General features: G+C 37.6%; 1 protein-coding gene across 17 annotated transcripts in view; it reads left to right on the top strand.

The window, feature by feature from the left end:
* Positions 1-27600, top strand: part of DMD (dystrophin) — a 2622506-nt gene that overhangs the window by 1883173 nt on the left and 711733 nt on the right. For all 17 annotated transcript variants that reach the window (XM_021079543.1, XM_021079551.1, XM_021079550.1 and 14 more), the window contains 1 exon segment: positions 892-1000. In XM_021079543.1, coding sequence (XP_020935202.1) covers positions 892-1000 — 109 coding nt within the window.

The following is a 27600-nucleotide window of genomic DNA, read 5'->3' as shown; positions in this document are numbered from 1 at the left end:
GCATATTCTAAAGTGCCAGAGTCCACGATTTCCCATCGTGGCTCAGTGGAAACGAATCTAATCCATGAGGATGCAGGTTTGATCTCTGCCCTCACTCGGTGAATTAAGAATCTGGCATTGCTGTGAGCTTTGGTGTAGGGTGGCAAATGTGGCTCAAGTCCCATGTTGCTGTAGCAGCTGGGATCTGGCATTGCTGTGGCTGTGGTGTAGGCCAGCAGCTGCAGCTCTGATTCAACCCCTAGCCTGGGAACCTCCATATGCCACGAGTACAGCCCTAAAAATACAAAAAATAATTACAATAATAATAACAATAAATTTTTTTAAAAAAATTAAGAAATTAAAAAAAATAAAAAGCCAGAGCCTGGAGTTGCCCCTCTAGTGCAGTGGGTTAAGGATCCTGAGTAGCCACAGCTGTGGTATAGATCACAGATTGCTTGCCAGGGAACTTCCATATGCTTCTGGTGTGCCAGAAAAAAAACACTAAAAACCGAATAAAAGCCAAAAAACAGCAGCACACCTAGATGAATAATTATTTAAAATAAGTAAATAAGTAAATAAATAAATAAATAAAAGATTCAAGCCAATTGCTGAGATGACACATTTTTGTTTATTTATTTTTCTTGCTTTCATTAATGTTTGCATTATACTTCCTTTCATTGAAATTGTGCCTGGAGAAAGAGCCTGTGTGCAGCAAACAATCGATACAAATTTGTAGTGTGGTTGACTAAAATAATTATAATATCTTTGAGAGGAATTCTACCCAGGAAAGTTAATTTAGAAGCAAAATAGAAATACAATAATGTATTCACAAAACAAATTAATAACTTTTTGAATTAAGTTACTTCATTCGATGTTAATCAAATAAATAACATGTATGCTTTTCTATTAAAGAGAAAGTTAGAAGATCTGAGCTCAGAGTGGAAGGCGGTAACGCATTTACTGCAAGAGCTGAGGGCAAAGTGGCCTGGCCCAACCCCTGGACTGACCACTATTGAAGCACGTAAGTATGCTGGACCACATTCTCTATGGCTGTAGACATTCTCAAAAGCACAGCAATGAGGTGATCCCTGGGTAAAAGGGAAAATGTGTTGCTACTTTGAAAACAGGAATAAACTTTTGTTATTTACTAGGCAAAATGTCTTAGAGTAGGTTCCTTGGAAGTAGACTCTGATTCAGAGTATCGAATGACAAAAGTATATTGGAGTTAGACCTACAACAAAGAAAAGTCCATGACAGAGACAGCAGAAAAGGCTAAAGGGCCATATAACTGCCACAAAGGCCTCAGCCAGGAGCCTTAAAACTGGGCTGGCTCTGCAGAGCTGTCCTGCATTGAGGGACTGGCCTTTGTATTCCTGAACCAGCCAGTCATTAATGCTGCGAGGAAGGGGAGACCTTAGAAGACTCTTCCAGGGCCAAAGGCAGTTCCAAGTGAGGAATAACATCAACAACCATTATTCCCAGTAGAAGGGATGGGTGTGTTGTCCCTAAGAGGGAATCAGGGTAGACCTCCATAGTAGTCTCCAAGATTAAATACCTAAAGATTCCATCTCCATGACACCTCTATAATTTAGACAATATTCTTGTCACATGTCTGTACAAATTCCTGAAGCCATGGAAACACATCACCTTCTAGCACCATCCTCTGTCCCATCCAAAAACAATTTTAAGAGCTCTTTCATTTTTAGTTCAAGAAAAAGAAAAATGAACCGTGACTACCAAAACAAGTAGACTTGGGGGAAGAGTGTTTCTTTATTTTGCTGTAGTTTTAACTTTTGTTTTTACTGCCTGTTTTCAGTCTCTTTTATTTCACTTTCTATTCACTTGTTAGTGGGATGTATGCATAAAATCTCATGGCAATGTTAATGCTGGCTTTGAATCTCAGGGGAGAGGAGCCAGAAAACTTCTGTGCTGTACCAATTCTATAATTAGGAAGAGCTAAGAACATCTTTTGTTGTTTTGTTGTTGTTTTTTGCTTCTTTTTCCCACTTTGTTTACTTTTCAAAGATTGGGTGATTTAAGTATGAAACTTTGGTGATAGATATTTCAAGTGAAGTGGATTTTTTAAATAGCAAGTAGAAATATACCACAATGGAAAGTTCACAGCCAATGTAGCACAATGATAACTCGATAAAAGGCATAAATAATATTTGGGTTAAAAGAGGCCATACAGTATGGGGACAGTGTGTCTCATGTACTCCCTGAGGTTTCTGAGAAGTTATCAGAGTTAGACTTAATGGCATTGGATACTTGAAAAAGATGTGCAAAGCTTCTCTTTTTTTCAATCTGAGATATTAAAATTGATCTATCATGGTTTATGTTCAACTAATTACATCAGATTTATTTCATTATACAACCTATAAATTTTGGTTCCCTCAGCACATATTCATAGCTTGTCCCTGTATAATCATTTATCAGTATTTTTTCTCTAGCTTTCTCCTGTCCAGCTTCTGAATCTAACTCTGTAAAGAGATTGGGTTCCAATGATTGTGTGTAAATTTGTTGAACTGTGAACATAATTATGGGCTTATGCCCTTATTTAAGACACTTAATACATGGTAGGAAGATTACAAAGCCAGGACACAGAAACCTCTTTAACCTCCGAAGTACCTAAATGTGACAATAATGTTTCTAATGGAAAATAGATTCCAATTTCTAGTTTTGATTTCCAGAAACATATTTAAGTCATCCACTTGACAAATATTCATTACCATCTATGTATTGAGTATCATAGTAGGTGCTGAGGAAGCAGCATAGAATAGGTTAAAGTCCTTCTCTTCATAAAACATGTACAGTAGGCCCTTGAGCAGCACAAATTTGAACTGTACAAGTCCACTTATATGTAGGATTTTTTTTTCAATAGTGAACACTACAACACTATACAATCCATAGTTGGTTGAGTCTGTGCATATAGAAGAACAGCATACATGGCAGAGCAAACTGTAAATTATATACAAATTTTCAACTGTGCAGTAAATCAGCAGCCCTAACATATGTGTTGATCAAGGGTCAACTGTACTCTGACTGGAAGAGAAAGATGATGAGCTGATAAAGTGGAAAACAGACAGTATCCCAGTTTTGTTAAGAGTTCAGTGAGTGTAGCCCACAGATTGGTATCAAATGGGCACTTGTTAGAAATGCTAAATCTCAGGCCCCACCTTAGACCCAGTGCATCAGAATCTGCATTTTAATGAGATCCTTAGGTGATTTGTTTGCGCATTGAAGTTCCAGAGACACAGTTAGGGAGAACCAGAAACCAAGATAAAAGGAAAAGAGAGCAGGAATGAGGACATGATTGCCTGTAGTTGGGTCAGTGAATCTTTTCTATTAAGAGAATACTTGGAAACATGAGAAAGTTTGATGGAAGTGAGGATGTGAGCCATGTGTACATCCAGCGGAGAGTGTTCCAGCAGAGAGACGTCGACTTAAAATATTGCACAACCCAAAGCTGAGAGTTAACTTTTATTTGGGACAAAATTAGGACTTAAGCCCAGGAGATAGCATCTCAGGTAGCCCTGAGAAACCACTCTGAGGAGGAAAGAGAGGAGCTAGGATATATAGGAGTTTTTGCAACAAAGGGCAGGTAGCAGGAACTAAAGATTTATGGGCTCACTGAAATCATTCCTTTGATATCCAACTGAGTTTTCACAGCCTGCAGGCCATCTGGCTCTCACTCTTGGAGGTGGCTGCATTCCCAGGTGACTGTGAAATACTGCCCCAAAGAGGCAGGGAGAAATAATGTCAGTGTGTAGGATAAAGGTGAGCGGAAGGTGCATGCAGCCATGCACACATTTTACAAATTTTGTTGTTGGTTTAATGAAGGTTACTACTAGTCACAAGGAGCAGACACCACCATGAAGGATTTTAGTATTTTCTAGATATGAGGAGATGCAAGATTGGGCAAACTGGGCAGGTAAAATTTTCTCCTAAAAATATCTGACTATCTGAGGACTTGTTCTTCCAGTTTTCTGAGAACACAGAGTGCCTCACTACTAGTATCAGCCCTGAGCTCCACTCAGGGGGAGCTGCAGGTTGGCAGCTTCAGTGGCTCATGGTTTAATCCCCAAACTCCAATTCACAGAGAGAATGGCCAGAGGAAATTCCTTGAAGTAGATCAAGATGGAGGAATAGCAAGGGGACCAGTGAGGCAAAGCAGAGGGCAAAGGGATGTGTGGCCAAAGTGGAGAGAAACAACATCTTTCATCTCTCCTGTCCTACTTCTTTCTGCCCCAGCAATGAGTATCATCTCCCCTACCACTCCGTCCCTTCTTCCCACTCCTTCCACTTTGCAGCCAGTAGGGAGAATCTGGGAATGTCCTCAGCTCCAGGCCACTGGTGGTAGCTGGTGGATTTGGGGCCAGAGCTAGAGAAGAATGGAGGGAGAGAGTAATTTTCTCAAAGCAGTGTCCTTTCATACCCTGTACCAAATTGATACAGAGCTGGGCATAAAGTAAAAATGGTAAACACACAAATTTTGAATGCACAAGTGTCAGGTAAATCTAGAACTGTTATTATTGAAATCAAATATTCTTTTCTTTAACATGGTGGTTTAAACATTAGAATTAAGAATGGTTTATATTCCTGACTTCCAGAAGGTTAATCTAAAATAAATACAATATAAAAAGGGAAAATATAATTTGTAATACAGTTATGATATTCGACAGTTATTTCATGTACTGTACTGTATTGTAAAACAATATTATTCATCATTCATCATAGTAAGTTTTTTACAGTGTACTTACACTATTGTGCTAGCTGCTTTCACATATATGTTTTTAATCCCCCAAATAATTGCCTACTATATATGGTTATACACAATATTTATAAGGTAAGGATCCCAAGGCTTTGAGGGGAAATAGTTAGATGAAGGCCACATAGCTGGGCAGCAACTGAGCCAAGATTACAATCCAAGTGTGTCAGTCTCCAAAGCCTTTGTTCTGTTTTATTTTGTTGTTTTGTTTTGCTGTGCCTTGCATTATCTCTCTGTCCAAGAACCCAGTGGAAATTCTAGATATGAAGGCAGCTAGTCAGTAGTTAATGTTTTTTTAACTCTGTCTTAGATGTATGGAGAGTGAAAGTGAAATATTTCTGTGTCTTTTCTACTTAAGGAGTAGAAGAAATTAGTTTATTCTCTTTGAATTTCTTAGAACCATAAAACTCTGAAACTAGAATAATTGTTAAAAGTATTTAGTTGATTATTCTTCTTCTGTATGTGTGGACACTGAGGCCCAGGGGATCTTTTTAAAAATACCAAACCAAGATCCTTTATGACTGCTTACAGAAATTATGTAATATGATAAAGTGGTCCTGCCCAAACTGTATAACTGTCTCAATTTGCTGGAAAAATAGGAATGCTAAAAAAAAAAAAAATAAAAATAAAAAAAAAAACAACTTTTTGCAGTTGTTGCTTAGATACCTGAGTTCATCCCTTTTCTATATCTGCATAAAAACACCCCAAATATAATGACTTAAAACAAGTGTTATTTACTTACTCATAATTCTGTGGTTCTGCATTTGGGCTGTGATTATCTTAATAGGTATTCTGAAGGTCTTGCTAGGGTTCATTCATGTGCATGCAGTTATCTGGCAAATTAAAAGAAGCTAGATGGATTAACTCAGATATCTGACAGCTGGCGGCTGGATGGAGAACCTCATCATCTGATAGGCTTGACAAGTCTTCATTATATGGCATTCTCAGGGCAGTATTATAAGAGAATGAGAATGAAAGTTACAAGATGTCTTGATACCTAGACTCTAATTCATATTACATCACTTCTGCTACATTCTGTTGGCCAAGGAAAGTTGTAAGTCCAGTCCACATTCAAGGGGTGGAGAAAAATACTTCATCTCTTGAAGGGAGTAGCTACAATGTTATTGCGAAGGGGGATGCACATGGAGGGATGAGAGGCTTTATTATGGCCATATCAGTACCCAACCACAGCACTGAGGAAAGGGAGTGGGTAGCAGAGATGGGACTGTTGGTCTGTATGCAATATCCTATGTCAGTGGTTCTAAAACTTTACCATGCATCAAAATTATGCATATCTGGAGTTGCCGTTGTAGTGCAGTGGTTAACGAACCTAACTAGGAACCATGAGGTTGCAGGTTCGATCCCTGTCCTCACTCAGTGGGTTAAGGTTCCAGCGTTGCTGTGAGCTGTAGCGTAGGTCACAGATGCAGCTCAAATCCCACATTGCTGTGGCTCTGGTGTAGGCCAGGGGCTATAGCTCCGATTAGACTCCTAGCCTGGGAACCTCCATATGCCATGGGTGTGGCCCTAGAAAAGACCAAAAAAAAAATTACCCATTTCCTATTAGAGCACAGATTGTTGGGCTTCAACCCCAGAATTCCAGATTCAGTAGATCTGGAGTGACACTTGAGAACTTGGGGGTCTAAAAAGCCGCCAGGTGGAATTGATGCAGCTGGTCCTGGGAGTGCACTTTAAGAACTACTGCCATATGCCTATGTTAGGTGCGGAATTTCATCCCTATTCCTTGTGTGCAACATCGGGTGTAATTTGAATGAGATCCAGCGTTCTGGATCGAGAACTTCACATTATTTCACTATCACCAACCCCAGGACTTTGTAGCTTGGAAGTTCAAGTAGATTGACAGCACACTAGCCCAGGCAGTATTTGCCCAGCGGAGCAGCTTAGAGACCAGTGGGGAGAATAGCTGTACTTACACCAGGGGAAGCCAAGCTCCCCTAGAGACTCTCATAAATGTTTAGGTCAGCAGGACTTTGCATGAAACTGAAGGCCTGCTTGGCAGATGGAGGCAAAGAGCCAACAAATCTGGTCATAAATGTCAGTGTGAATCCTTTCTTATCCACAAGCTGCTGGGTCTGGAAATGTTCACATTCCACAATACCCAATTTAGCATTTCCGAAAGAAATTGCCTAAAAAATGTGGTTGATGTGAAGACTCCAAATGAGGATATTGGAGTTCTTCAAATGTCCCAGGGTAATAAGTATGATATGAATGACCATTGTATAAATAGACACATAGAAGCGCCAGTTAATAAAGGTTTCTAGTTGATTAAACACTGGGAAAACTATCCCAGCCTGTAATTAATTTTGGAGAGAGCAAATCTCAAGTGTAATTAGGAGAGTGCTGCACTGGAGGTCAAGAAGCCTAAATTCTAATCTCAGTTGTGCTACCAACTAGATGAGGAATCAACACATTCTTTTTTGAGGAGCCAGATAGTAAATATTCTAAGCTTTGTGGGTCATGCAATGAACTTTGTCATTGCATACTAAAAGCCACCAAACCTCATAGACAATATGTAAATAAATGTGCATGGCTTTGTTCCAATAACACTTTATTTACAGAAACCAGAAGGGGGCTGGTAGGTCAAGTTTAGCCCTTAATGTCCTATTTATAGCCCCTCAGCACTACTCCTTTTTGTAAACCCTAAGCTTTCTAAATTCAAGTACCTGTGACTGCCCAAGCACTTTCTCCTGCCATAGGGGAAGTTCACCTACCTGCAGAGCAGGTTGCAAGTGCTGGGAAGGAAACATCCTTAGAATAGTACTCAACTACTGGTGAATAGGAGTTGATGGATTAATATGCCACCTTCTTCATTCCTTGAGTAGGGCAACTCCAGGGCATGGTTCACACCAGAGGTCTCCAGTGTGTTGAAGCATAGTTGGCCACAATGATAACCTGTTTATTTGCATGCCCTGTATTGACTTCCTTTCCATTCCTAGTCATCTCCTTACTCTTTCAGCACAACTTTCTAGTATCATCTATGAATAAAACTGCTTGTAATCAAATCCTTGTCTTAGAATCTACTTCTGGGTGAACCTCAGTTAATGCAAAAGGTCTTAGAATTAGTGCCATGGTTATACCTCGTAAATGGGTTCTGCTGTGATTCTCATATTGTAGATGAGAAAACAAAGAGACATAAAGCTTGTCCAAAGCTAGAAGGTGAAAGAGTGGATATTCAAAAATACATCTCTCTGGCGCCAAAGGTTATGCTATTCATCAGAATATGATAGCTCAAGCAGTAATTTATTTATCTTCATTTGAATTTTTGAAGGTTATACTTAAATATCAAACACATGTTATTTATATATTTATTATTTGAACTTTACTTGCCTCTCTAGAGTTGAATAAAGCATCCCAAGGCTACTATCTAGATAGTTCGATAAAAGCATGAGGTTAATTGGACCTTAAATTTAATCTTGGCATACCATTTGTTTTATTTAAATTGTGAGAGAACAATTCATTTATTGTGAAAATGGCCTTTATTTATCTGCAATGGTCATGAGAGAAGGAGGGAAGGAAGCTGTCAACTAGTTCTCCACTTTCTTACTCCCCGTTTGGGTCCCCATCCTTCTCAGAAACATAGGAAGGAGTGCCACCCATACTCTTTCCTGTTTTGGCTATGTTTCCAACTCTTGATTCTGCTTCATCTGAACCTTTAGGATAAGGCACATCAGTTTCAGCTAAGTCTTTTTCTGTTTCCTTAACAGATGACTACCAAAAACATCTAGATAATGATTATACCATTATTGGTCTTCTAATTAAACCTCTAAAAATCCAAAATGTCCTTAAAGTCTAAAACACTAGGAGTGAGATTTTATACAAAAAAAAGTGAGGTTCCCTGATCAATTATAATAACAGAATAAGAAATGCATTTTTGAACCTTCTCGAGAGAGTTCAAAGGCCTGAGCAACTACAGAGACCCTACAGCTCTCAGTGGCAATAAATTAACTAATTAACTAGTTAGTTAATCAATTAAATCATATTTGTACACATCAGTGAGGTGAGGGTGCTTGACATGTAATGAGATATGGCACACTATACAAAGGGAAGTGACAACAGTGAGCCCTGGCTGGGGAGGCCCCAGCGTTGCTCACTTTTGATCAGAAGGAAAGTCTTTGGATGGAGGCAGTGGGAGAGGGAGTCTTTGGTCCCAGGCCAGGTTCTTCAACAATGTTCCCTGGTTCACAGGGAGGATATGACAGTGCTGTCATTGTTAATATCCAAGACTGTGATAGACTATGGAAAAACTAGAGTATTCAGATGTTAATAATCTATTTTGTGATGATGAAGTTCGCTTTGTGCTTCCTCTCTTAACCTTTTGGCAGTTTTATTGCTTGGTTACCATCTCCAGTTAGGGTCTGAACTGGCAAAGGAAGAGGAGCTCTAATCCATCATTTCTAATGCTTCTTGGAAGCATTCCTGCAAGTATCTCTTTCTTTCTCTCTCTGTGTGTGTGTGTGTGTGTGTGTGTGTGAGAGAGAGAGAGAGAGAGAGAGAGAGAGAGAGAGAGAGAGAGAGAAAAGGAGATTAACATCGTAGTTGAGTACAGTATTCTGATCATTAGAGATTTTTCATTTACTCATGTCCTGCATTTTAACAGAAATAAATGTTTATTACAGTAAAATTACCTTAGCCTTCCTATATTATTTAATGCATTCTAGAAAATGACCTTTGCTAGAAATCACTGTTAGAATATACCATAGTGTTGAATTTCTTCTCAAGCTATTATTAAGGAGAAATTAAAACTATTTAAACATATTTATGAAAATAGGAGCCCCACAGCATACAGAAGTGAGGCTTTTCCATGTATTCCTAATATTTTCTCAAATTCCACTGAATCATTTTGAAATTGAATATAAAATAACCCTCAAAGAAAGAAGATTCCAAAGGGAAATTGCAACAGTTTGAACTTAAATTGTAGAGTCTAAGATTGTAATCTAAAAGGCCGTTGAAGAGGTCATCCATTCTTCTCTACTATCTTCAGAAAAGGCCCCCCCTCTCTTGTTCTCTCTCTTTCTCTCTGAGAAGCAATCCTAAAGTTAACTGCCTACTCCATTTAAAAATCAAGAGTAGGTGGTGTTCCTCCACTGCTGTTATACTCAAGACTATCTTTCAATGCCTAACTCAAGTTCCAATCACTGTTTATTTACTTTTTGAGTAGGAGAAGTACATTTAGACATTCTTTGAAGTATATTATTTAATCTCCCTTCAAACTTGCCTTTTCTTGCACAAATCAGATGAATCCCCATGGCCTGTGAATACAAAAGCTATCTGAAATGTTTAAACATCTCTGTTTCTCAGGTGTTTAAACATTTCCATACCCCACCCCCACAACCTCCCAAGTGTGTTTTCCATACTTTTTGCTGCTGTGGGCTTTATTAGAATGACACCCTGTTCCATAATTACCATTCTACCCATGACTCAGTCATATCACAAAGTCTGCATACTGTTTCTCTACCTTTATGTGATGATATCATTCTGCTAGCTATAATGTTGTACTGGCTCATATTAAATTTGACAACTATTTGAGGACCTGATATTTTTCTTCCACCTTTTAGCTTATCCAGTCATGTCCTTCTATATTGGAACAGTCAAAAAGATTTTCCTTGTGATATTTAAATTGACTTACATGATTTTATCAGCAGTATTTATACATACTCCTATTTTCCTCATCCCAGAACTATTCTACCTCAACCATACATACTCCTCCAGTTAGTGTCAATTTTCTGTCCTCTCATTAGTAGCCATTCCTCTAAAAAGAGTCATTTACATTCCTCTCTTTCCTCCCTCCTGCCCCTGGAATTGCACCCTGTCTGTTACCTAACCGAACTTGGGTCCACTCACCCGACATTCAGTAAAGTCAATCTCCTGACACTGGGTTGTGGGGAAGGAAAATACAGCGTTTATTTCAGGGCACCAAGCACTGCTCAAAAGACCCAAACTCCTGATGGCTTTTAGGCAAGTATTTGTAAACAGGAGGTTAGAGGAGTAGGAGCATATGCTTCATCAACTCGGGGACCTTTTTCTGATGGGTTGGTGGTGGGGTAAAAGGATGATGTTTTGAGGATCTCATTCGTTAGCCTTTTAGGTCCAACCTGTGTGGCATCTTTGTGCTTTCAGTCAGCGTGAACTCATCATGTAGTCACCATCATCCACCTGAGTGGGAGTCTTAGCTTCTGCACTACAACTCAGAGATAGGCATCAGACTGTTATGTATATTGCTTTAGGAGGAGAAGTCCTGTGACTCTATTGTTCTTTAATCATTAACTGTTGGAGTCTGCTCTTTGGAACTGCAGAAGGCCTAGTAAACTAAAGCTTTTTTTCTACAAAGAGACAACAGAGGACACAGAAGGGTTTTGTACCTGGGAAGGCCTCACAGAGTCCTATGTCATTTCAATCACCCCTTTTCTTTGATACTCCTCAGTCCTAAGGGGAACAGGAGCAGGACAAGAAAGGTGATAAAGTCTTGGATAGAGAAGTTATGGATAACCTCGGCAGGGGAACTCAGGTTCAAGGAGACTTAGTTTCAACAGTGTCAGTCTCTCAGTCCATCATTGAATGTTTCCTAAGGCCAGACATGACCTCTCTGTTAAAATACCATTTCAATTCCCATCTTTCTTAAGCTTGTAGTAGCATTTAATGGAGTTGGCCTTTCCTGTTTTAAAACATTTCCTGTTTTCCTTCACATACATAACACTACACTGTTTTCCCTCTCACCTCCCTAACTGCTTTCCTCAGCTTCCTGGCTTGCTTAATCTTCTCTCTCCAACTTTCAAATGTTTAAAATAAGGTAGGCCTGTTTTTTTTCCACATTCTTTAATCTCTTGGGAAATCTCATATACTTGCATGGTTTTAAGTACCAGCCATATACTGAACTTTCCCACATTGTTACTTTAGAACTATACCTCTCTTTTGAGTTCTAGATGTATATACTAATTCAAAAATAGAGCAGTGGGAAAAAAAAACAGATAAACATCCTGTCCTGATGGAGCTAACATTTTTGTGGGAATAAACAAAAAAAGAAAATAATTGGATATAATATGTCTGCATGTTGTGAAGTTATACTGCAAAGGGAAATAAAACAGGGAGAAGTGTAGGAACTATGGGTGTGCAGTATAAGGGTAGAGCTTATAGAGACTTCATGAAAAAGGTGGAATATTATGTGAAGACCTGAATGCGATCAGAATGGGAGTAATATGGATATCTAGGGGGAAGAACATTCTAGGCTGTAGCACTCCAGGAATGGCATTCTAACAAAGGCCGTGAGATAGGAGAATGATTATAACTAAGGAATTTTCAGTGTGGCTAGAGCATACTCAGTGCAGGGAAGAGCAATTAAGAGATGAGGTTAGATCAGGAAGAGCTTTAAAGGCCATGGGGATGACTTTTACTTTTCCTTTGTGTAGAGGAAGACCTAATAGAGAATTTCTAGCCCAGCAGTGAGATGATCTGACATATGTTTTGGCAAAAACATTCTGGATGTGTTAAGAATAAACTGTAGGGGAATCCCCACTGTGGCACAGTGGGTTAAGGATCCAGCCTTGCTGCAGCTGTGACATAGGTAGCAGCTGCAGCTCAGATTCAGTCTTTGACCCAGGGGCTTCCTTATGTTGTGGGTGTGGCCAAAGAAAGAAAGAAAGAAAGAGAATAAGCTGTAGGGAAAAGAGGAGGGTAAAAGCAAGAGAGGATCAGGTAGGAGAATGATGCAGTAATTTAGATGAGAAATAATGATAGTTTCATTATCTATGGGGCAGTTATGGGAGGTGAACAGATTCTGGATGTATTTTATAGCAAAAGCCAATATATTTTGTTGACAGATTTGATATGAGGAATGCAAATATGTAATGAGGATTTTGGCCTGAGCAAATTATAATGATGTTGTCATTTACAGATTTAGGGAAGATGGTAGGAAGTACAGGGGGGTAGGAGGCAATATAAAAATCTCTGATTTGTACAGATTAAGTTACATATGCCTACTAGTTAACCAAATGGAGATCTAGTTTAGGTAGAAAGATATATGACCAGGAGGTTAAGAGAGAGAGCCAAAATGGAGATTAAAGATGCAATTTTAACATAGAGCTGAGCCTTGAGATGGCTAGTTAAGGCCAGGGGATGACTACAGATAGAAAAGAGAAGACATACAAAGATTGATCTTTGGAGGACTTCAATGATAAGAAGTAGGGATTACAGTAATAAGTTCCAAAGTAGGAAGAAAACCAGGACAGAAACCTAGAAGCCAAAGGAAGGAAATTAATTAAGAGGAAGGAATTGCTAAACTGTGGCAAAACGCTACCTGTAAGTCTAATAAGATAAAGCCTGAGAATCAACCTTGGATTTAACAAACTAGGATAGAATGGTAGGGGAATGAAATGCTGATCAGAATGAATTCAAGAGAACCCATATATTGTCCCCCTAACTCACTCAACATCTACACTTGGATGTCTTTCAGACTCTTCAAATCCACCTTGTCCAAAACTGAACTAGTGAATATATTTTTCCCTCTTCTCTTGCATTTCTTATCTCAGGAAATAGCAACACCACCCACTCAAACCAGTACCAGTAAGTGCTCCTGGGTGGAGACCTCCTTGTCCCTCACTTCTGTCATCTAATCAACCACCAAATCCTACTGGTTTTATTATTTAAATATCTTTTAAGTTATTTTGTTCATTTCTGTCCCTTCCACTACTACCGTATACTTGGATGCTTACTTCCAGATTTTGTTTACCTCTCTCTAATCCATTCCCCATAAAGACTAATAATGTAAAATGTAAGCATCAGTCTATTATAATCCTGTGATGGTGCCCCATTACTTTTAGAGTAAATCTCTAAATCATTAACATGGTTCACAGTGTCTTTACATGATGTTTCCCCTGCCTACACTTCTTGTTTCAGTGTCCACCTTTTTCTGCAAAGTCCAGCCCTTCTGGCTTTCTTCACTTCCTTTAGCATTTCTGCTTCTTGCTGGGCTCAGAGTTTCCACATCTACTACCCTCTTACCTGAACGATCATCCTTTAGATCTCAGCTGCACAGAATTTTTCCTTGAGCCACCTATTATACTGTATCAAAGCCTACCTTTTCTCTTTCATATCCTTATCATTATATTGACTAATAAATTATGTAATTATTTAATTTTCATTTGATAATAGACTATAAATTACAAAATGATCCTATTTTATATCTTGTTTATCAATGTATGCACCTTTGCATATGCAGCTTTCATTAAATGACTAGCACGTGGTAGGTTGTCAACTCATATATTTTGACCAAATAAAGAGTACATTTATTTTATTTTATTTTACTTATTTATTTATTTATTTTGTCTTTTCTCCTTTTAGGGATGCACCTGCAGCATATGGAGGTTCCCAGGCTAGAGGTCTAATCAGATCTATAGCTGCTGGCCTATGCCAGAGCCACAGCCACACCAGATCTGAGCCACGTCTGTGACCTACACCACAGCTCACGGCAATGCCAGATCCTTAATTCACTGAGTGAGGCCAGGGATCAAACCCACAACCTCATGGTTCCTAGTCGGATTTGTTTCCACTGCGCCACAAGGGGAACTCCCAGAGTACATTTATTTTAGAGCTGGATCAAATAAGTCAGTCTAGCATGTAATTATAATAACAGAGAGATTAGGTTATTATACAGCTGTCCAGCTGTTTAGGAGCAGATCCTGGACTCAAGCTCATGTCTCCTCAGTTTGATCTCAGTGCTTGTCAGTATTCCTATATATCTCAACTTTTTTTTTTCTACTTGGACACAGTGGACAGATATGTTTATCCTCACATTCTCAGTGGTAATTCCTAATATTTATTCAGACTGCAGTATTGATCAAATAGGGATATGCTGTGGTTTTTATGCAAATCTTGCAGGCTAAATCTAACCTCTACCTCATTCCTTAACTCTCATTCTTGGCTATATCTTGATATCCGATTTGAGAATCTTTATAGTGTAACATACTATGTTCCTCCTGACATTTATGCAGTTTATTTCTTCTCTCATATTCAAAATTTTTTTAAAATTTTTTGGCCGCATGTGTGGCATGTGGAAGTTCCTGGGCTAGGGGTGGAATCAGAGCTACAGCTGAAGCCTACGCCACAACTTGCAGTGATGCCAGATTCTTAACCCACTGAGCAAGGCCAGGGATTGAACCCATATCCTCAGAAACAATGTTGGGTCTTTAACCCACTGAGCCACAATGGAGACTCCTCATCCACAACGTTTTAAAGAAAGTATATTATAATCTCACTTTCCAAAGTGTGTGCCAGTCTATGATGAGTTCATTAAACAGACATTCAATCTAGCTATTTTAATATTTATGCAAGATTGCTAACAACACTAACTACACCAGTGCCTAAATTATAATATAACCCACCATAGGAAAAAAATTCAGAATTTAATACCTTCAGTTCTTGCTTCTGAGATAATTATCACAACTTCAAGTCAAATCATTGTTATCCAACATTAAAAAGCAGAGGCTAAATAGCATGCTACTTAGAAAAGTAGGAGACAATATTGAAATAAAATAATCAATCTTCAGTGTCACTCTAGCTTCCCAGGATTATCTTCTTGAAAAAATTTATGGATAAAAAATATAAATAAATTTCCTATGTTTACTGTGGATAATAAGGGGAGGAGCTAATTTTCCTTCCCATATTGAAATGAGTGAGGAAAGTTGTTTCCTTGATTATTAGTATATTTTTTTAACCCTATGACTTGGTGATAAGCATTTTTGCTTACTAAGTCTGGCAAGACAGAAATAGGAGCCTTATCATTTTTCTGACTGATTCTTATTTGTTTAAGGTAAAATGTGCCTTTTGCTTTTGAACATGTGCTCCATGTTTAACAAATAAAGACATAGCTCAGAACTGCATTGTGCACTTTGAGATTTTTTTTTCAGGGTCAGGACCCAGTTTCACAAGAAATCTTATTTTTTTCCAATACAGATGACATCCACTCTCACCAGCTGAAAGACAAACTTGTTTAATAAAGCTTTCAGATTCAACTTTCTCTCTGCATACAGCTTGAGGATCTCTGGAGGTCATTCACAGCATGTGCTGCAACCTCAACAGGGAGAAGTAATGAAAAGATTCTGGTTAAAAAGCTAACATTCTCCCTTCTAACCTCCTTGAATGTGAATATAATAAGCAAGTTTAGAGACACAAATCTCTGTGATTCTGGGGATTTCCATCTTGATCTCTGACTCCAAAGAATGTTTGAATACCTGGATCTGTATCTATTATCTGGGTGAATAAATGTTTCCTATTGAGCATATTGAGGAAAATGTGCTTTACAACGAAGTTCTGATGTAATCAGGCAAAACAATATTGTCACTTCATGTTTCACTCTGTTAGAGGGTCTCTAAGGTCTCATAGTCTGGTTCTATTCCAGTAATACCTAGGGGTATCATAGCTTTTTCAAAAATAATACCTACTTTCATTTCGATTATACCTCCTGGCTTTTGCATTGACCCGAACACACCTATTATTTTTTTTTTTTATTATTTTCCCACTGTACAGCAAGGGGGTCAGGTCATCCTTAGATGTATACATTGCAGTTACAGTTTTTTCCCCCACCCTTTCTTCTGTTGCGACATGAGTATCTAGACATAGTTCTCAATGCTATTCAGCAGGATCTCCTTATAAATCTATTCTAGGTTGTGTCTGATAAGCCCAAGCTCCCGATCCCTCCCACTCCCTCCCCCTCCCATCAGGCAACCACAAGTCTCTTCTCCAAGTCCATGATTTTCTTTTCTGAGGAGATGTTCATTTGTGCTGGATATTAGATTCCAGTTATAAGTGATATCATATGGTATTTGTCTTTGTCTTTGTGGCTCATTTCACTCAGGATGAGATTCTCTAGTTCCATCCATGTTGCTGCAAATGGCATGATGTCATTCTTTTTTATGGCTGAGTAGTATTCCATTGTGTATATATATTATTTATCTTAGAGCTGACATGCATTAATGCCTTACTCTGTACCAGGCATTTTGCTAAATATTCTTTGTGGATTGTTCCAGTTAATCTTACAACAGCCTTATAAGATAGGTTCCTCTTTCTTTTCTTTCCTTCCTTCTTTCTTTCCTCCTTTCCTTCTTTCTTTCTTTCTTTCTTTCTTTCTTTCTTTCTTTCTTTCTTTCTTTCTTTCTCCTTCCTTCCTTCCTTCCTTCCTTCCTTCCTTCTTTCTTTCTTTCCTTCTTTCTTTCTTTCTTTATTTCACCATAGGAAGAAATTAAAGCTTAGAGCTTTTATCCCAAAGACAATCAGCTACTAAGGCATAGCATGGCCCTATATCTTCCTAAACTTCACACCTGTCTTTAAATATTTATGTCAAACACACTTGGTCTTAGTACCAAGTGATGCAATGGACTCTATACACTGTAGAATCAACTCAAATACAATTTTTGTACTTTTGTAATATATTTTCCAAGTGAAATTCAACAGCCATAGTCCTTCTTCCCCCCCTTTTTCTTCTCTTACATGATAATCAAATCTTATATTAAAGCTATGTGAGTAGAGTTAGGTCTTAAATAGTAGCACCCTTGATGCTTAGTACTAACCTTGTAGGTATTGAATGGTTGCAGTAAAAATAAATATGTAATAGCTTCTTTTCTTTTCTCTTTTCCTCCCCTAGATGATAGGGCCATGGGAATGGAAAAAAAAAAGTATTGAAGGTATTGAGATGATAAACCTGATTCTCCCACAGTGTTACTATTTAGCTTTATTTATTCTCCCAGTTCTGTGTATGTCAGCCCAAGGTCAAACAACTGGTACAGCAGCAGAATTATAAAAAGTAGATCTAGAGAAGACCACAAGGCACTATAGGTCCTGTGACCTACTGCAATTCAAAATCGATTAAAGAGATTTATTTAAACAGTGCTTCATTTAATCTCCTCTTAAAGAATATCCCAACCTTCTTGGTAAACTCTTTTTTTGTGTTCAGAACTGGCTTTCCAAAAATATTACCTAGATATTTTCTTTGTTCAGTTACTGTGGTGAATAAATGAACCCCACCATTGGCTTCAGCATAAAATAATTGAAATGAATATCGTCTTGGCCTTCATCCAACCAGGCACACAAACCAGAAACCTAGGGTTCATCATCTTTTCAGGACAGCCCCCCTTCTGCCCTCAAAAATCATAGGCGGCCCTCCAGTACGTCCCCATACCTTTCTTTGCCTCCCATCTCCAATTTCAACCAGTCCAGTGCCCTCCTCCTTTTTATGCTTCACATGGTAGGTCTTCTTAAGTATTTTCTTGAAAGGAATTATATGCTTAAAAAAATTAAAAGGCACTGGACTAGATGATATGGAGACTTCAGTGAAAATAAAAGGGAGTAAAGTTAACAACCTTGTTAGAACTCATCAAAATGGATATTGCTGACCTCTACACTTGCTAGTGTCTCACTTAAGCATGTCCTGAGACCCAAATATATTTTTCACAACTGGATAAATCTAAAGCATTATAGTAAAAGCCAGTGTGAGAAAGGCAGTGGGTACAAGTGGATTGAAATGAATGAGTAGGCAGACCTGAGTGGGCAGAAAAAATGAGGACAATATAATAAGCCATACAAAGAGATGCACACTCAAGGAATAAATTGTCAGTAGCAGAGGAACCAAAGGAATAATAAGGTTGGTCAGTCTGCCACATGAATATCAATTAAAACATTTTATGACTACAGTGAGCGAAGCTGGAAATGGGGAAAACAAAGAATTAAAATCTGTATGATTATAAATAATAAAATTATTTACAAGTTTGTAATATCTACTTTGATCTTGAAAATATCCCTAAAGATTGAAGATGATTTCTTTTTTTTTTTCTGCCGTAGTTGGGGGAACGGAATAAGTAAGAACTCAAGACAGAAGCTTTTATCTTCCTATTTCTAGTCTGTTGCTCCTTTAACTACAGTGGTGAGAATAGAAATTTATTCATCAAGTCATGTTGTAGTGCAATTAGGGGATGTCTTTGAAGCTTGGAAGATGTAATTTAGGACAAATTAAAAAATCCTTATTTTATAAAGTAAGCTATTAGTTTACAGAATTCACTATTTCAGTGAGAGTGATAGATTAACAACATAAATCACTTCAGGAACGTTTTAGATGAGAAGTTGGCAATTTTTTTCTGAAAAGAGACAAATGGTAAATATTTTTGGTTTTGCAGGTCAGGCGGTCATTTCTGCTACTGAAGTGCAAAAGCATCCATAATCAGTACATAGATGAATGAAAGTGATTTTGTTCCAATAAAACTTTATTTACAGAAATGGGTAGTGGGTTAGATTTGGCCTGAGAACTGTAGTTTACTGACTGACCCCTCTTTCAATAAATACTTTCAGGTTGGTTTGTAGTAGTTAATAAAGAGAATATGGATTGTTGAATGCATTCTCTAATATTTAAAGGCTTCTTCCACAGAGAAAAGTATTTCTCATGAATAGGATGGAAACTTATAAAGCCAATATAGTAAAATAAAGAGACGGTGTGAAATACTTGGTACAACTATTAAGAATGTCCTACTATCATTGTAAAAGCATTTAGTAGTACTTCTATAAATAGAATTAAACCTAATATATTTTGTCCTCACTTGGGGAATAGTTTCCCATCTCAGTAGCAAAAGCACCATAAAAAATGGGGGAAATAATTTGATTTTAGATTTTTTATTATTATAAACATCATATATATATATATATAATTCTTAAGGTGCCCTTAGGTAAGTATACTTAAGAAGAGGTAATAATTTCTGTTTCATCTGTAATCTAATTATTGATCACAGTTCTAGGAATAACAATGTTATACATCACCTCTGAGTTTGCTTTGAACGTTGAAACCATTAGCATACTTCTATGGAGGTGGAATGGTCTTCCAAAGAAGTATCATAGATCAGTAGAAAAGGGCTATCATAATGCCACTTCAACAGAATAACACTTAAATAATGAACTAGTTGGAAAGAGACAAAGTATGTAGTTAGAGACAGCAGGAGATGTCACTATCAGGGCAATGAGAAGCCATTTCCCAATGTACTCTTAATTATTGGTGAAATTCCTTCTCCAACTATGGGTTCTAATTTTATGTACTAAGAAAGAACATTTTTCAATAGAATTAGAAGACAAGACACAGAGTAGGGAAAAAATTATTTGCCAAAGGCGCATCTTATAAAGGACTGTTATAAAATATACAAATAACTCTTAAAGCTCAGCAATAGGAAAACAAGCAGCCTGATTAAAAATGGGCCAAAGGCCTTAACAGACACATCACCAAAGAAGATATACAGAAAGCGTATAAGCATATTAAAAGATGCTACACATTGTATATAATCAGGGAAACACAAATTAAAACAGTGAGATACCAGTACCCACCTGTTTGAATGGGCAAAATCCAAAACACTGACAGTACCAAATTCTGTTAAGGATATGAAACAATAGGAACTCTCATTCATTACTGATGGGACTACAAAGTGGTGTGGCTACTTTGGAAGACAGTTTAGTGAGTTTTTTGCATAGGAAAACATAATTTTACCGTATAATTCAGCAGTTCCACTCATTGGTATTTATCCAAAGGAGCTGAAAACTTATGTCCACAGAAAAGCCTGCACATGGATGTTTATAGCAGCTTTGTTCATAATTGCCAAAACTAGAAGGCAACCAAGATGTCCTTCAGAAAGTTAATGGATAAACAAACTATATTACAGCCAAATGAGAGAATATTATTCAGCACTAAAAAGAAATGAGCTATCAAGCTGTGAAGAGACATGGAGGAAAGTTAAATGTTTATTACTATGTGAAAGAACTGAATCTGAAAAGTCTACATATTGTATGGTTCCAATGATATTCTGGAACAGAAAAAAGTATAGAGACAGGAGTTCCCATCGTGGCTTAGTGGTAACAAATCCAACTAGCATCTACAAGGATGCAGGTTTGATCCCTGGCCTTGCTCAGTGGTTTGAGGATCAGGCATTGCAGTGAGCTGTGGTGTAGGTCGCAGATGTGGCTCAGATCCTGTGTTGCTGTGGCTGTGCCGTAGGCCAGCAGTTGCAGCTCTGATTTGACCCCTGGCCTAGAAATTTCCATATGCTGCAGGTGTGGCCCTAAAATAAATTTTAAAAAAAGTATAGAGACAATTAAAAGATCAATGGTTGTCAGTGGTTCTGGGGATAGTGGAGAGTGGGTGGGTGCAGAGAGAGACGAGTAGACAAAACAGGATTTTTAAGACAGTGAAAATTCTTTATATGATATTATAATTATGGATACATGTCATTTTACATTTGTCCAAACCTGTAGAATATACAACACCAGGAGTGAACCTTATGGACTTTGGTTGATTATGATATATCAACATAGGTTCATTCTAATTTTAAAAAGTACCATTCTTGTGAATGATGTTGATAATGGGTAAGGCTAGGCGTGTGTGGCGGCAAGGATACCTCTGCATCTCCCTTTCAATTTAGTTGTAAATCTAAAAGTGCTCTAAAAATTGTCTTAATTCTTTAAATTAATAGAGCATTTGTTTTGTATCATTAATTTATCAATACACTAATTCAACAAATAACTTATTAGGGGTTACTGTGTGCTCTGTTGTATGTTAGATGCTAAGGATACAATATTGACTAAGATAAACACAGTTCCTTGGCTCTCAGAAAATAAGACAGTTGTGTAACTATATGTTACAAATATGAGGATATAGAGTATTATGGAATAATCATAACCTAGTCTGGAATGGTATAGTTGGTATATGTCATGGAAACCTCTCTGGAAAAAAAGGAACTTGAAGATGTGACTTGAAGGATTCATAGGTATCCTTAGGCCAACAGGTGGGGGCTGAAAGAGAGTGTTCCCAGAAGGAGAAGTGGTTTAAGTAAAGGTTAGGGACAAGAAGGATCCTGACTCCTATTTTCCCACTTTATCCCCAAAGGATTTTTCTGACATGCCAGGATCCCACACATTCTATGAGCTAATCCAGCCTAGAAGTTGTGATGGGTGAACAGCTCTCAACCAATGGGAGGTGGGAGCCCACAGCTGTGGCAATGCCAGATCCTCATTGGGCAGGGGATCGAACCCGTGCCTCAGCAGCTACCCTAGTCACTGCAGAGAAAACTGGAGATCCTTAACCTGATGTACCACAGCAGGCACTCCCTTTTCCTCCTTCTTTGTCTCATTTTCCTAGTCCTTCATTTCTGTTTCCCAGGAACCAACTTCCAAATAAACTACCTACATCCAAGTCTTTACCCAGGCCCTGTTTTCAGGAAACCCAAAGACAATGACAAGAAAAATGGAAGGGACTATAGAAGAGAAAAATGTGGGAGATGATGTATAAATAGTATCAATCATATTTTTCTTTTAGAGCATGTATCAAATCTTCTATTTATTTCTGAGATACTTTAAAATTATATTCTTCCCATCACTTGACTGAGAGCTGCTTGAAGACAAACTCTGATCTCCTTTTTTAATTAACTTTTCATTGAATCTACATTACCTGAGAATGAATGAATAAAGATTCTGAGATTACACAGGTTAATTGCAAGTAAGAATAGGTACAGAGAGGGGGTTCCTTGAATCTTCTGGAAATGAGAGTGGGTATCTCAAGGTAGTAGCAAAGAGATGTGGGAAATCAGTGCTAGTGGAAAGAGGAGAGATATATAAAGCAATGAAAATAAAGATGTAATGAACCATTTTCTTGTTCCAGACACAGACCTAGCTGGAGGAACTAAGAAAATTTATTAGAGTTAAAGATCTTGACCAAGCCTTCATACTGAGCTAATGGCTAATTTTTAATGGCCCCATGCCCAACTTGCATCCCTCTCATTCTCTTATGCTTGACCTGTCTCTGTTTTTTGTTATTGTCTTTACCATTCTTGAAAATACTTTTAAGTATTTCTTTCTATCTCTTTCTTCTATCAACGTGTAAACTCCATTAGACCACTGGATGTGTCATGTTTCCCTCTGTATCCTCGATGTCTAGAATGGTGCCCAGGACTAATTGCGCTTGCAGAGTATGCATTGTCAAATGAGCCTTAGTCTAGTGATGTGTGTATTCATCCCATATGGAATCTAGATCACTTTGCTAGCTTTGAGTTTTATAACCTGTTTTTGTTGTAGTAGTTGTTGTTTGTGGATGACCCGTGGTATGCACAAATTCCTAGGTCAGGGATCAAACCTGAGCCACACTGACAATGCCAAATCCTTAGCCACTAGGCCACCAGGGAACTCTTACATCCTGTTTTTATTTTGTCTCCCCCACTCGCATCTTTGCTTCATACCTGTCTACCAATTTTTCTTAGCTGTCTTCTCACAGTTTTCCCTGTCTCTCCACTGCAAATTATACTTGGAACAAGACTGGAGCTACTTTTCATTGATTTAAATGTCAGGGCTTTGAGTGACAACTTCATGTGGAAAATGCTGAACTTCCTACTGACTTATTATTTCGTTTTAAAAATACTCATTTTCTTCCTGAATCCACTGGGTAAATTTATGCTTACAAAATAGGCAAAATCTCTAGAACAAAAACTGTATGAACATCAGAAGTATTGGACTTGCCTTGATTTCTAGACTCAAAAGTATTATAACAATTTTAAAAGAGGGAAGATAGAAGATTTTGAAGTATTTTTTATCATTAAGCTCAATTTTTTAACAAATTCATTTTGTGGTTTAAATGTTAGAATCATGAAATGCCTTTCCAGCATATTACCATCCTCAATATTTCTACCTGTAAGAGAAGAACAAAACTACTGTGTGAGAATGGGAAATATTGGAGGGATAGAAAAAATCAGTTTAAAGTGTTTTTTTGAAACTTGTCACACAACCCCTGTCTGCTCACTGAAGAGCCATTGCTTTCTTGAAACAGGTCAGTCACTTCCATTTTGTCTCACCTGTAAGTCTTTTTAGTCCTTTATATTTCATTCAAAACATGTCTCTTGTCACCCTTGATTCTGGTTCTCAGTTCTTCAGTTTTTTACTTCCTTTATCATCCTATATGACATAAAAGATCTGCCACCCCAAATCCTTTAATATTTTTGTCTTACCAGCATTTATTTTCTGAGTTTCTATACTATCTTCCTTACTTTATGGTTTATTTGCCTCTTGAGATTAGATTAGATGATGAATATTATATTAGATCAGTTCATTCCACTTTTATGTAGTTTTCACTGATATTCTTGATAATTTTTAAATGATGTCATACCTTGAATATTAAGACAATCTGTATTAATGCACAAGCAAGATTTCATTAATTACTATGCCCTGAAACCATCCATTTAATGCTTTTGATAGTCTTAACCAAACATCACCCATGCTACTTCCATTTAAATTCTCTATTGTCTTAGTTTTTGATGTTGCCTATTCTCTTATTTTGTCTAGTTTTGCTTCCTATGACCTCTCTTGTTACTTATTGTCCACTTAGTTGCCATATTTCCCCTGTCAGGCCCTTAAATGTTGGTATCATCCAGGACTTAACCCATGCCAAGTCTTCATCCCTTTATGGCTGGCATAAGTTCTGATTGGTCTTAACCCATCCTGTACTTCTATTTCTTTCATATTTTTTAATTGTGGTTAAAAACTCATAAAATAATATTTACCGTCTTTTTTTTGTATTTTTGTATTTTTAGAACCACACCCACTGCATATGGAGGTTCCCAAGCTAGAGGTCTAATTGGAGCTACAGCTTCTGGCCTACACCACAGCCACAACAACACCAGATCCAAGCCGCATCTGCAGGCTACACCACAGCTCATGGCAATGCTGGATCCTTAACCCACTGAGCAAGACCAGGGATCGAACCCGCAACTTCATGGTTCCTAGTCAGATTCATTTCCGCTGTGCCACGATGGGAACTTCAATATTTACCATCTTAACTCAATTTTAGTACCATGTCAGTGAATTAGAGAATCTGAGGTAAAGACTAGTAAAACTACGCCAGCGATGATCTCTAGCTCAGACTTCTCTCCTAAACTCCTGACTTATATTTCTACCTGCTGATCAACTACCACCTAGATGCTTTACAGATATTTCAAACTCAGCATGCCCAAGTTTGATATTATCACTATGTTTTGAAAATTTATTCTCTTTCTATATTCCTTATTTTGGTGAATGGCACTACTGTGCACCAAGTTAGAAATCAAGGAGCCATTTGGGCATTCCCTTTATTCCTTAGTGTTAAGCAGTCAATCATTAATCTTATTAATCTTACTGTTTCTCTGAACCAAATAACTCTGAACTTCCTAACTGAGCCACACCATTTTGTTTTTTGTCATTTATTCAGCCATCATCTTCAAAGCCTCATCACTCGTCTTCCCATTTCTTTTAACTCACCTTGCACACTGGAAGTTCCTTCGAAATGAACTTTTATTTTTTTCTAAGGGATACACCCATGACATATGGAGGTTCCCAGGGGTTGAATTGGAGCTGTAGCTGCTGGCCTGCACCACAGCCACAGCAACGCTGGATCTGAGCCACATCTGCACACTACACCACAGCTCATGGCAGTGCCAGATCCTTAACCCACTGAGAGAGGCCAAGAATCAATCCCACATCCTCTTGGATACTAGTACAGATCTTTACCTCTGAGCCACAACAGGAACTCTGAAAATGAACTTTTTAACATGCAGTCATATTATTTATATGAGTCAAGGTTTTAAAATAGTTTTCTTTCTTTTCTAGGATTAAAGCTAAATTCCTCAGCTTGATATACAAGGTCTTTCACAATTAGGTACCTGCTAGATGTTTAGATTATTTCCTACATCTCCCACCACTTTCTTGATAATCAGATAACACTGAACTATTTGTAGCTCCCCAATTACTAAATGCTGCTTTCTTTTTTAACACATACTGTTCCCTCCCCTAGAAATGCACTGTCACCATTCACTTTTGGTAAACTTAATCTTAAAGTTTCAGCTCAATATATTATTTGCGTGAATATTTCAGGGGAATCTTTCTTATACTACTGTTTTGCTACTCACCTCTGTGTTAGCAAGTATCATTATATTTCATTGAAATTTGTTCTTGCATATATGTCTCTCACCAGATTATAAACTTCTTAAATGAGGAAATAATGTTCATTATTACTTATTTTATAATGCTGGTGACATGATTAATAAAAATGTTTTGAGATGCAAGAAAGAGAATACCCATTCAAAGTGGCATCAAGCAATAAGGATAATTAATTTCACGTAACTGAAATTCCAGAGATTAGAGCAGGTTCCAAATAAGTACAAACAAGTCTCTGGCTCTCTTTCTCTATGATTTTCTTTGTTCTGATTTTCCCTTGGGGTCAGCTCTGAACTCCTCACTAGTTTCCCCCCAGGATTCAAGATGACTGCCAGCAGCAAATGGGGCAATATGATTTTTTGTTATAGTGACAGAGGAAATCTCTTACCTGAAGGATATATTTGGATTTATACATCAGTCAGATAAGCCAAGATAGGTTGTATATGTACTCCTGTACCAATAATAGTCTTTCAGAGTGATGCCATGAGCTAGTTGACTTAAACTTTGGGTTATTAAACAAGAGTGAATAAGAAGGGATTATCTTCATTGGCTTAGGATCTAAGCCTTAGATGAATCTAAATCCACCTCTAGAACTGGGTACTAGAGTCCATGGAAGACTGAAAAGAATTGGAATTTTTCTAGGTAGTTGAAATGTAGAGTGGTTGTAAGGGTATCTGCTAATGAATGTTGTTTAAGTCACCAACAGTGGTCATTCTTTTGTTGTCGTGTTGGGCTCAAAGCATTTTTTTAATATTTGTTCCATGAATCTATGAAAGACATTCTTATCTCCAAGTTATGCATAAATTAGGTGACCAAGAGGAATGTTTTTAGAAGACCTAATCATCTACAAGTTAATCATTCATGTTGGGAAGCTCTTCCAAAATGTAGTATCTTGACCTTTGCCTGAATCTTATCTTGGTCTAAATCTGGAAATTAGTTGGAGCCATTTTTTAAATTTTTAACTGCTGGTTTAACAATATTAATGAAAATATATATAGCTCAGCTAAGGAAAAAAGACTATCCCATCATAAAATATTGTCAAGGAAAATGATACTTTCATGCGTCTATTCTGCTTTTTAGTGTTTTCTCAGTTTCTGCAGACCTAATAAAAAGAGATTATCCCAGCATCCTATAAGTTTAATTTTGAAAAACAAGAAACCATGAATAATGAAAATCATTTAAAAACATCTTTACTCACATCTAAAATATGAAACAGCTAAATCAGAGATATTTAATAATTTAGTCAGTGAAGAATAACTGAAGGATTTAGAAAAAGTGCCTAAACTATTAAAAGATTCTTTAGCTGCTGCTTAATGTCGCTATCAAGTTATTTCTTACACTGGCAAACAGCCAAGCCAATCCCTGGTCACATCCGCTTTTCAGCATTTAGTGGTTCTCTCAATCATCCCAATCACAGCCCCAGGAATGTTACATGGCAACGCTCCAATAATAGTATATTACTATTAGGTCTTCGATTTTGAGGTAGTTTATCTCCCAGAAAGAATATTAATAGAGTAATAAGACCAAGTAGAGTGAGCTTTATTAGCAATACCCAAGATTTTAGACATATACTATAAACTTCAGTCAATTTTAATACTACTTCCCAAACCCTAGTTGTGTTCTAAACCACTCCAACTGTGGTATAGTCTAAAATAATACGATATTAGAATTTTTTCTTTCAAAATATGGAATTGTCAGGAAAACTTGTGTCATAACTTCCTTAGTATTTAACCCCAGAGAGTAAACATTTTAGTACTTCCTGTGTAATACAGAGCCAAATGCTGTATTTATCTAGAATATAATTTCCTTTGTTATGAAATATGTTATCCATTCAGAGTTCCCATCATGGCACAGCAGAAATGAGTCTG

Source organism: Sus scrofa, chromosome X (genome assembly GCF_000003025.6).
Source record: "Sus scrofa isolate TJ Tabasco breed Duroc chromosome X, Sscrofa11.1, whole genome shotgun sequence".
In the NCBI taxonomy this organism is placed as follows: domain Eukaryota; kingdom Metazoa; phylum Chordata; class Mammalia; order Artiodactyla; family Suidae; genus Sus; species Sus scrofa.
Note: the sequence above shows the minus strand (reverse complement) of the source record. Positions and strands in the feature narration are given on the sequence as shown.